Raw genomic sequence first — 11,746 nt, 5'->3', positions numbered from 1 at the left:
CTTGTGTCTTTGCTCACGCTCGCCATCAGCCCTTCCCGGCTTCTGTTCCCTTCTCCATCTCAAGGGTTCCTTCCGGTGGAATTTCTTGATGCATTTTACACATTGACAACAAGTCTCACCTACCTATTAATAAAATTTAACCAATTTTATTGTCAAAGGAGTGACAAAAGTCAAGTCTGCGGCCTCCGTGAGTGTCTCACTTCTTTCATCCCACTCAGAAGCCTCTCCTGCTGCCATCTCGGTGATGCCAGGTCTTGTCGCAGGAAGCTGTGGTCCCTGCAACGACAGCTCTGTGACAGCCAAATGAGTGCCTCTCCTTTGCCCATGGCAATCGTCTGGACCCACTCCATACCTCACTTTGCAAGTCACGGAACCACATGGATGAGCCTTTGATGAGTCAGATCTTCCTCGAAAGGGAAAAAAAAATCATCAAGGATCTAAGTATAAACAAACCCTCGGCATGGAGTGAGGGAGAGATTCCAAACTTTTCCATGAGGGAGTGACATCTCTTCCCCATCCCCCCAAGTCCATGTTCTGCATATTCCCTGCATTCTTCTCCATAAAAGAACCCGGCAGAGCGAGCTCATTTCCCATCTCCCATTTTCAGATGTTTAGGTCAAGTTTAAGCTCTCCTGGCTTGGAGCTGGAGTTCTGACGCCAGCTGTGCATTTAGGGCACACAAAGTCAAAAGCCGTGTTGTTTCAAGGCATGTCCCTTCCCTCAACCTCGAACCATCCTCCACCTTATCCATCTCGGCACACACACTTTTTAAAAAAAAAAGCTTAATATTACCAGTTTGGCAGAAGGAAGTGTAAATGTTATGTCAGCGTTAAGACACGACTTAATCCTAATAGATGGGCTGTCAGGGAAGTGTGACGCGAGCTGACAGATGTTACATGACACCCAGAGTTCCCCGCGGCGCACAAATAAGGCTGTGTGCTTCCAGGACACGGGAAGTCTCCTGGGCAAGAGGTGAGGCTGGAATTTTTTCTTTCCTGTCTTCCATGCGAGGTCAGAGCGTGCTGTCAGGCTGGGTGGACCTGGGCCGAGATGGGTGATAAGTGCTCACGGATTGCCAGGTGAGCCAAACACCTTTGGCTTTTAGTGAGGGATTAACTGGAACAAGCTGGGCTTTCCCGGATTATCGAGGGCCTTTTGATGATGTCAGAAATTCCAAGAGGAGGAGGTTTCAGAAGAAAATAAGAAAAAGCTGAACATCTGTTCGCTGTAAAAAGAAAAAACAAGAAAAACAAACAAACAAACAAACAAACAAACCACTCTTCCCCTCCCGGCTGCCTCCTTCAGGCAGCTCTCTGTCACCCGGCACCTGTGAGGCCGAGGAGGAGATCCGGCTGAAAAGAAGCTAAGTGAGTGGTTTGTAACCTCGGACACTGGTGCTCAGAAACACTGATGCTGAGCCCTACTTCCCGAGATTACAGTGCAGCTGGGGTGAAGTAGGGCTGGGCCATTGGTATTTCTATAAAGACTCCCAGGATGTTCTATCATGCAGCCCATGCTGACAGCCACGGGCCCAGGAGCAGGTGCGACTGAGACCTAGAGGATGTTGCTGTTTGAGACTCAGTGCTGCCTTCAGAGGAGCAAAATCAGCGTTTACTTCCCAGTTGCCACCAAGGATTTCTACGCCTTTAAAAAAACTTCTAGAAGTTTCTTTAGTTATTCCAAGGGGAAAACGTGACTTTCCTCCGTGTCATCCCTCCTCTGTACCCCATGATCTCTCCAGTAAGGGCTGTGCCTGTCCCTGGATTGGCTGGGAACAGGTGGCACCTGCCCAGTTAGAAGGGGACATGGAGGGATCTATCCCAAATCTCTCCTGAACCCCATCTCAGGCCCAGAGCAAGCTCAGGAAATAAATCAAGGTGGCATCTGGAGCCTTTGCAGTGGTGAGAGGAGGACACGGTATGGAAACTGAGATTCTTCTGCTTTTCCTCGCAGACTTTTGATGGGGTCGTCTGTCTGGGAAAGTTTGCCTGAAGGCCAAGTCTGTGACTAAACTAGGAGCTCTTCATGTCCAGGCACTATCGTTCCTGCCCCCTTCTTGGGCAGTAAATAACTCTCGGCTTTGAAAAACAAGCCCTGGTGACACACTGGTGATGGCTGTGGGAGAAGCAGAGTCCGGATGTCTCCGTGGAGAACTCGGTGCTTCTCGACCTTGTCTGAACCTTTCGACCGGGATTTCCTCATTGCAAAGAGTGGTGGTCACTTCTGGCCCTGAGAGTGACCAAAAAAAGGTTCCCGTGTCTCACGGTGAATTCTGGAGTGCTCCGCCGAGCCCCCAATTTCCGAGAGATGCACCCCCATAGCTGCTGGGAATATTGATGCCAGTGACACACACTGTGTCTCTCAGCGGCCAGCGCGATACCCGGTAAGGAACTGCACTGTCCAGGATTACTCCACGTTCAGGAAGTGGCTGATGCTGGGATCCACGGGCCCATGCTCTTGCCTCAATCCGGACACATTGACTTTGGAGCTTCTTAAGGGTGAGGGGCACCTGGGTGGCTCAGTTGGCTGAGCCACCGACTCTTGGTGTGGCCCAAGTCATGATCTCAGGATCATGAGATCTAGCCAGGCATGGGGCTCTGAGCTCAGCAACGAGTCTGTCCCGGATTCTTTCCCTCCCTCCTGCCCCTCCCCCGTCTCACACGTGCGCCAGTGCGTGCTCTCACGCACTCTCTCACGCACTCTCTCGCGCTCTCTCTCAAATAAATAAACTCTTTAAAATCAAAAAATATACATATTGGCTGAGGCCTCAGTCGCACCTGCATTGGGGGTCAGCTTCCTCTCTCCGCCGTCCTCGCCTCCTCTGGGGTCGGGAATCTGAGTGCATTCTCAGTGAATCTTCTGCCTACAGCTCTCCATCACGAGGACCCCAGCTAAATGACTTTCTCTTTACTGGTCCCTCGGAGGCCAGCTTTAGGGTGTGTGATCTGAGCAGCACCCTGGAAGGACGACGTGCTCTGTCGTTAAAGGAACACGTTTTTGTCAGGTGTAGAACTCTCATGTTCATTTCCCCTTCTGACAGGTCTGGCCTTCCTAAGGAGGCCCTGGCAGGACCAAAGGGACCACCAGGGACAAAGCTAGTGACGCTAGCAATCTGCACCTGAAGGAACTTGAGAGAGAGATGGCCCGGGAATTCCAGCTACCACAAACATGTGGCATGCTCAGGAGAGTTTCTGGAAGCCGACGGGTATGAGATTAGTAGAGATACTGAGGGAAAGTTGGAAAAGCGACAAAGAAGAGGAGGCAGGGAAGTGTCTCTAGAGATGAGACATTTTTGTTTAATTTCCTGGATTAGTTACTTTTAATGGTTAAAAAAAGAAATCCACATCTGTTAATTTACTGCAAGAGCCCTTTGTAATTTGAGAGCTAATGGCCTTCCAGGGGAGGGGAGGATGGTTATGGATTTGTGCAAAGAGTTAAATCTCATGATGTGAACATGCTAGGGGAGGCCCCACCTGTGTGTACAATGTACTTAAAGGATTAGAGCAAACTTTGAAATTATGATATGTTTTACCTCGAGTAAGCACTTTACTCTTTAAGCTTCTATTTCCTTAAAGGATTGAGGGGGCAGCAATTCTCTCAGGTAATCAGGTGCATGAGACACCCTGCTTGTGGGATTTAATGAGGGTTTAAGTGCAGGCAGATGAAGGATGTGTTATATATATATAGATATATGTATGTTATATATGTTATATATATATAGATATATATATCTCTCTATATATAGATATATGTATATATATATATATCTATATATATATATTTTTTAAGATTTTATTTATTTGAGAGAGAGAGTGTGAGCATAAGCTGGGGGAGAGGCAGAAGGAGAGAGAAAGGGAGGAACAGACTCTCCGCTGAGCAGGGAGCCCGATGTGGGGCCTGATCCCAAGCCCCGGGGGTTAATGACCTGAGCTGAAGGCAGACTGTTAACCAACTGAGCCACTGAGGCTCCCCTATGTATTTTATTTTAAACCCATTTTCAATAATTGGTGAACCCAATTCAAAGGTGTTACTTCCAAGCGGTCTTTCCGCCCTGAATGAAGGTGACATTTCCAGGGAGATGCACACACCAGAGGACCAGGGGAGGGTTGCAGTGGGAGGGGCTGGTGGGAGATGGAACAAAATTTTATTTTTTCAAATATTTTTAAAGATTTAAGAGAAAGATAGACCCCTTATAAGTGGGGGGCGGGGCAGAGGGAGAGAATCTTCAAGCAGACTCCCTGCTGAGTGCGGAGCCCCATGTGGGGCTCAATTTCACGACCCCCACAAAATCATGACCTGGGCAGAAAGGGAGAGTCAGAAGTTTAGCCGACTGAGCCACCCAGGTGCCCCAGAAAGGGGAATTTTAGAAGAAGTATTGCTGTGCTCTCCAAATTCCCGTCAGGATCTTCCAGAAATACAGGAAAATACCTGATGTTCTCTATTTAAAAACAAAAGGGCAGGAGCTGGAGATGATTTTTAAACTGAAGGCAGAAAGTACTTTCCCTTGCACAGATTTACCAGGAATGGGGGGGTGGAGGGGCGGTGCTTTTACAAAAGAATAACCATCATTGGGCACTGGGTAAGCTACTGCTTTTGACTATCTGGTCTCCTTAGATTCTAGTCAGGCAGGCTGAGGGAGGGAGAACATGGTAACCAGAAATAGGTAAGCTCAAAAGCACGCAGCTTTTAGGAAACAAAAACCCATACGCAAAGATGTCTAATAAAGTCACTGCTTTATTTTTAAAACACTCATACACTGCCAAAAATACTTAGAAAAATAAAGTTTGGTTGGGGTTCATTACTAAACTTCAAGTCACAGGTTTTCACGTTACAGACTGGAGCAGAGTTTGCTAGGCAGGTGGAGCGCCCAGACTGAATTACGGAATGGAAAGAGGCTGTCTGGGGTGAGGCGGTCGGGGCACCCTCTAGTTCACCTATCAGATACCCAGACACCAGTTCTTCCAGTGCTGTTCTACCAGTTCGGAGATGGGGGAGTAACAAGCTCCAGTGGAGGAAGAGCGAGATGCATTCATAGACCAAGCAGTTTTAAACAAAGACTTTTTTTTTTTTTTTTTTTTTTTTTTGGCAACACCATACACACATCACTGTAAAATGTCTAATACTTGCAGAATGGTAGGTGAAAAGACTTAAATTGAGAGAGTGGGGTGAGAAAGGGTACTGAGGGGGGAATGGGAACTGAATGCTTCTCTTCAAAGCCTTGTGACAGGAGCAAGCGATCTAGGCCAGTCTGCCGTCAGCGCCCCTGATGTTGTCAGCAGCTGAGTGTCTTAACAGTATTTCCATGCAGAGCCCAAGCAGGAGAAAATGGGGTGAAACGGGCCAACTTTCTATCAACTCTGGCAGTTCTGCCACCAACAGTAAATCGCCCCTTTTAATAGGAGGAAATTGAAAGGTTTCTCACTAAACAGAATTAAGTAGTGAGATCAAGAGATTTCCAGGCTTTGGGGTACCCTCATTAGTAACTGGCTTCTTCTGCTCTGACGTCTGCCCTCCGCTGGGTCACCTTAGACAGTCGGGTAGAAACAGAAGTGTGGCCACATTTCTCCTTTGCCCTCCTCTCATTGTCGTTGAAGTCACGAGGTGACTCATTTGGGGGACCCGTTTTTTATGAGCATTAAATACAGCTCCCGAAGTATTTTCATTTGTTTGGTGATGGACGCCACAGTAATGTGTTTTGAAAAGGGTTTCCTTTTCCCTAACCCCTGCTGGCCAAGGGCTATCAGCCCCCCATCAGCTTGTAGCCAGGGACCCAGCTCCCCAAGGCCCCAGCTGCCTTTTCTTTCCGCCCTGACCATGAACCCCGCATTTCCACTGGACAGCTCGTGGTGCCCGACTCTTTTTTTGCCCTGTGTTCTCCGTGTGTGAAAGCCCGATACCTCTTAAACTCCTCGGCCTGCAGGGATCCCAGAGGGTTGTCTGACTTTGAACTGTAACAACAGAGCCACCGAAAGTCTTATAAAAGCAGCGGTGACCTTTTCGAGCTGTCAAATCTTTAAATAGGATTTGGGATTTAATGTACGTTTTTAAAGGAAAAAAATATGTAAGAATTGCTAGTTTGAAAAAAAAAAAAAGTCTTTTAGCCAAATCAGAATCTTCCCCCTACCCTACTTTTTTTTTTTTTTTCCCCTTAAACCCAGGAGAGATAAAGCTTCGGGGGAAAAAAAAGAAAAAAACAAAACAACCCCCCCCCCCCCAGATCCCAGGCTAAATAAGGAAGGCATATGTTAGGTGCAGCCAGACTAAAAGTCTGGGTTGAAAAGAAGCCCTTCGGTGGGTGACTGTTGTGGAAAAGGGACAAAAAAATAAAAGGACGGAAGGCAGGAGCTTACAGGAAAGAAGCATGTGATCTGGCACGGTTTAGTATGAATTACAGCCTGAAAACTCCAGCAAACTACTCATTCCAATTCTCAGGCCCAGGGCAAAAAGGTCCAGAGGAAGCTTTTTTACCTTTATTAACAAAAATCATGTGCCACCCCCCAACCACCCAGCCGCAATGCAGAGGTTCCTCAGGCCGTTCTCTGACACCCAGAGAGTCTTCTGTCCCAGGCCCACCTAATGCACTACAACTTCTGTTTACACAACTTGTCCCAGAATTGCAGTGAGTGCTTCTTGTTCTGCTTGGGCCACCCTGTAAATACTTAGGTTGGTGCATTATTTAAAAAGGAAGAAGCAGCTCACGTTTTCATCTCCTACCCATCCCCATCTCCCATGCCAGTCTGTGCCTAGCAGACAGGCTTCCCTGGGACAGCCTCTGTCTTCTTCTCTCTTATGGGGACAGAGAGGAACCCCGATCGCATTCGAAGGCCCGTGAGAGGTTTGTGAAGTGAAGTGTAATTCGGGAGGGAACACCCTTGTCTTGGCCATCCTTTTCCCCCTCAGGTTTGCACTCTCAGGGTCGATGTTCAGTGACGCAAGAGGTGGAGTGGAATCAGCATCCTTAGGGGTGATGGGGACAACTCACACAAAACCACAGAAGTGCTAGAAACAGTGCTTGATTTTATCCCTCCCCACTCGGCGGAGGTCTCTAAGAGCAAACAAAGTGCCATATCATGTGTTGGGGGGATCTATTTGGGTATTATTTGCTATCGCAGATCTTTCATTGGCTCACCAGGGAAGAATCAGGGGTGTCCATGCAAGCCTCCGGCGGGGTCAGTATGCACGCCTCTCGCTCCTCAGGCCTCCCTGAGCCTGGCTGGCCTTTTGCTTTCCAGAGATGCGACCCAGGGAAGGCAGTGTCTGACCACTTAGGATTGTCATCTGTGCTGGCGTTACCAGAAAGGTGGGTTCCAGCCCCCCAAGCAGTACAGGTAGGGGTAGTAAGGGTAGCTGTTATGCATGGAGATGAGGGAGGCCTGGGGTAAGCCCTCCTCTTTCAGGGCTGGCAGGGAGGTGTGCTTCTCCAGGTCTCCCAGGTCCGAGGTGAGCTGCTTTCTCTTGGTCTTATAGCGTCTGTTCTGGAACCATATTTTCACTTGGGTCTCAGTGAGCTTGAGGTTCTTGGCCAGGTGAGCCCTTTCAGGGGCTGACAGATACTTCTGGTGGCTGAACTTCCTCTCTAACTCGATGACCTGAGTGTGGGAGAAGGCAGCACGGGAGCGCTTCTGTGGCTGTTTCGAGGTTTGCGGAAGGCTTGGTAAGGAGTCTGCGCTGTTTTCACAGTCCAACAGATAAGTCTCCAAGTGTCTATCTGGAAAGGAGAAGGAGGAGGGATGGGAAGGAAAAGGTTACATGTTAGAGGGAAGAGAACAGAATTCAAGCCACCCTTATCTCTTCAGTGAGTGAACAAACAGCCCACTGTCATCTTGGATACATTTCACTTTTTTCACATGACTAAGGAACTCTCCTGAGTGGGGAGTGAGTGAATATGTATATTATGTATTAGTTTTCTAACAGTCATCAAGAACCCAAAGTTAGAAGCTTCTAGTGATAGAGCTTCCTGCCATATCGTCCAGGAGAATTCACTAGGGTCCTGGATGTGTGTGCGTTGAGAAGAGGTGGGAGAAGTGAAGCCAGAAGAGAAGCCAGGCAGGGAAGACACAGAAATCAGGCTGCTGGTAAAGCAGGACCCAAAGGCATGAGCATTAACTTTTGGATGTCGGGAGAGGGTTTGTGTTACAGGAAAGGCGGTGCAGGCAAAGGGCAAGTTCCTCCTCTGGCTTTAGGCCCCCTTTTTTTCTAAACAGGCCGTTAGGACACCTCATCCGAAGTGACAGGACAAGGAAAGAAATCTGCTCTAAACGTTCTAACGGTGTTCTATTTCCTGAAGTCCGCAGGGACCTTCAGAATGCAGTTTTACTGCCCATGGAGTTGGGAAGCAAAGGAGTCTTCGCCTGTCAAACCCTGATCAGTTACTTGTTACATATATATATATATATATATATATATATATATATATATATATATATATATATATATAACTGTAACTGCGAAGAGGTTGCGCGGGGCGGGCGCGGATCGAGGGTCCCGCGGGGGCTGGGAGCGCGTGGCGCGGTCTTCACCTGGGACGCTGGGGCTCGGGGCGCCGCGTGTGAGCTCACTCTGGAGCCCTGGGAGCCAGAGCCCGCGGAGCAAAGAGCTCGGTGCCCGGCGAGTCCAGCCCAGGTACAAATCCTGCGCCACCCTGACGGTGGGGCTCAGAGTTGATTTCCGAGGCGCGCCCCCGGCGGGAGGAGGTGAGGTCCCTTGGCCTGTCGCCGCGGGGCCCCGCATCCCTGAAGCCGGAGCTCCGCGACCTCGCGCCGGTGCAGCCCGCAGGCCGGCCCGCCCCTCCTCTGGGACCGCACCCTGGCCCAGCCCGGCCGCCGCAGCCTCGCCGCCTGCTCACCTGGCTCGCCCTCTGCGTGCGCTTCGGCCTCCTGCGCGGCGCCCGACTGGGCGCTCCACTCATCCTCGGGCGCCCCGGCGCCGCCTCTTCCTTGCTCCGGCTCCTGGTCTCGCGGCGGGTCCGGCTGGCGCGGGGGCTGCGGGCTGCTCGTGTGGCCGCCGCGCCTCTCCGCGCCGTCCCGCAGGATGTCCTGGATGAGGAAGGAGGTGAGCGGCTTGGACTGGGTGGGCGCCCCCGCCTCACCCGGCCACGGCGCGGGAGCTCTGAGCATCCCCTCGGCTCCGCTGCAGGCCGGCGGCGTCAGCGGCGTCCTCGGCTTCCGCACCACTTTCACTTTCCGCCGCCCCGGCGCACTTATAGCCCTGGGGGAGCGCGCCGCGCCGCCCTTCCATTGGCCGCCGGATCCGGGGCGCGCCGCCGATTGGCCGCCCGCGCTCCAGGTGAGGGGGGTGGAAAGGGGAGTCCCTCGCACGGTCTCCGTCACCTCTTCTCTGAAGGATTCCTCCCTAAATTCCAGCTCCGACCCACGACGGAAGTTCAGACCCTCTGGGGAATAATGATGCAGAAGAGAGATAGTCGCGTAGATTGTTACAGCGCCTTTGCTCACAAAGGGTTGGGGGATGACTAGATCCCAATTTACAGATGCGAATTCCGAGGGCCCCGTGACAAGGAGAGACTGGTAGCAGACGGGATCTACCAAGGCTTTCAAAGACACGGTCGACAGGCTCCATTCTGGGCGGGATGTCACTGGGGCCATTGATAAAAGTGGAATAGGAACCATGGATTAAAGTATTGACTCAGTGTTTAAATTTACTGAAGTTAACAGTACTGTGAGTGTGTAAGAGAATGTTCTTAGGAAATGAACATTAAAATACTTAGGGGCAGAGGCTCAGGATGGATGAACTTACCATCACATGATTCTGAAACAGTGATAGAGATGGAGAGATAGATCCCATGTGATAAAATGAACTGGTTAAATATTAACTTGGTGAATCTGATATGCTGGTGTTCTTTTGAACTATTTTTATATATGCAACTTTTCTGTACCTCCTAGTCTAAGGCAACTTGCATTCCACTGGAAACTTCAAAAGGATGTCATGTTGTGTGTCTGGGGAGGAGAGAGAGGGAGTAGGTTCTTGTGGATAAAGCAACCAGAGACATGCCATGTACGGTGGGAAGGTCTTTGGCAAAGGTGATTTTTCTTCTCTCTCTCTCTCTCTCTTTTTTTCATTTCAAAAAGTATTTTAAACATTTTCTAGATTGTCGGGAGTTTGTGGAAATAGTACCCCCAATTTCGCCCAATGATGACATATTATCTAACTGCAGTACAATGTAAAAACCAGGACATCGACCTCAGTACATTACTGTTAACTACACTACAGAGTTTATTTTCATCATTTTCAAAACCTGCATTCATTTATATGTGTGTTTATAGTTCTATGCAATTTTATCACATGCATAGATTCTTGTAATGCCACAATCAAGATACAAAATTGGTCTATCACCACAAAAGAACTTCCTCGGGGGCACCTGGGTAGCTCAGTCCATGAGCATCTGCCTTCCACTCAGGGCATGACCCAGGTTTATGGGATTGAGCCCCACATCGGGCTCCCTGCTCAGCGGGAAGCGTCCTTTTCCCTCTCCCTCTGCTTGTGTTTCCTCTTTCACTGTATCTCTCTCTGTCAAATAAATAAATAAAATCTTAAAAAAAAAAAAAAAAAGAACTTCCTCAGCTATCTCTTTGTATTTGTGTATCCAAGCCCCTTCTCTCCATCTCTGACCCTGGCAACCACTAATCTCTTCTTTATCTCTATAGGTTTACCATTCAGAGAATGTTACCGTTTCAGAGAATGAAATCAAACATCATATGGTATGTAAACTTTTGGAATTGGCTTTCATCATTAAGCAGGATGCCCCTGAGTTCCACTTAGATTGTTGCATATATGAATAGTTATACTTTTAATTGCCAAATAGTATTCCACTGTATGGACCCACCAGAGTGTGTTCAGCTATCTACCTACTGAAGGACAGTTGATCCGTTTCCAGCTTTTTGCTATTATGAATGAAAGTGCTGGGGGCGCCTGGGTGGCTCAGAGGTTAAGCGTCTGCCTTCAGCTCAGGTCATGATCCCAGGGTCCTGGGATGGAGCCCCTGTCATGCTCCCTGCTCAGCAGGGAGCCTGCTTCTCTCTTTTCCTCTGCAGCTCCCCCTGCTTGTGCACTCTCTCTCTCTCTCAAATAAATAAATAAGATCTTAAAAAAAAAAAAAAAAGGAAGTGCTGTGAATACTCACGTAAAAGTTTTTGTGTGAACATGAGTTTTCATTTCTCTGTGGTAAATATCCAGGAGTGCAATCACTGGGCCATATGGTAATTGAATGTTTAGTTTTTTAAGAGACTGCTAACCTGTTTTCCAGAGTGATTGTGCCATTTTAGATTTACATCAGCAATATTTGAGTGTTTCAGTTTGTCCATATCCTCATTAGCATCTAGAATTATCCTTGTCTTTCATTTTAGTCATTGTAGGAGGTGTATAGTGATATCTCACTGCGGTCTTATATTTTCAGTTTGCACTTCCCAAATGGCTAATGATATTGAACATCTCATGTGCTTCTTTGCCATCCGTATGTCCTCTTTGGTGAAATATTTGTTCAATTCTTTAGGGTTTTAGTAATTCTTCATATATTCTCTATATGGGCCTTTGTTTAATGTGTGGTTTGCAAAGATTTTTCTCCCAACTTGTCTTGTCATCTTTTAAACAGTATTTCACAGCACAAACTTTTTAATTTTGGTAGAGTCCAATTAATTTTTTATTTTTACATATTTTGCTCTTGGTATCAGGCCTGAAAATTCTTTGCTTCTCCCTACTACCTGAAGAGGCTCTCCTGTGTTGTTTTCTAGAA

General features: G+C 48.5%; 1 protein-coding gene across 1 annotated transcript; it reads right to left on the bottom strand.

Annotated features, from left to right (window-relative positions):
- Positions 1–6,311: 6,311 nt before the first annotated feature.
- LOC111156657 (NK3 homeobox 1) lies at positions 6,312–9,116 on the bottom strand. The gene is made up of 2 exons (XM_022517687.1): positions 8,846–9,116; positions 6,312–7,708 (listed from the first exon to the last, which is right to left on the bottom strand). Exons 1-2 carry the CDS (start codon positions 9,114–9,116, stop codon positions 7,290–7,292), a joined length of 690 nt encoding a protein of 229 aa, XP_022373395.1. The 3' UTR covers positions 6,312–7,289.
- Between the last annotated feature and the right edge of the window lie 2,630 nt (positions 9,117–11,746).

This window comes from Enhydra lutris, unplaced genomic scaffold (assembly GCF_002288905.1).
Source record: "Enhydra lutris kenyoni isolate GAN:26980312 unplaced genomic scaffold, ASM228890v2 scaffoldscaffold3, whole genome shotgun sequence".
Lineage (NCBI taxonomy): Eukaryota > Metazoa > Chordata > Mammalia > Carnivora > Mustelidae > Enhydra > Enhydra lutris.
The sequence above is the reverse complement of the archived record's forward strand: the minus strand, read 5'-3'. Positions and strand labels throughout refer to the sequence as shown.

Excerpts from the sequence above, each read along its gene's own strand:
- LOC111156657 (XM_022517687.1), bottom strand. The coding sequence starts at position 9,116 with ATGCTCAGAGCTCCCGCGCCGTGGCCGGGTGAGGCGGGGGCGCCCACC. Across the intron at positions 7,709-8,845 it reads GCACGCAGAGGGCGAGCCAG|ATAGACACTTGGAGACTTAT; the intron begins GTGAGCAGGCGG and ends TCTCCTTTCCAG.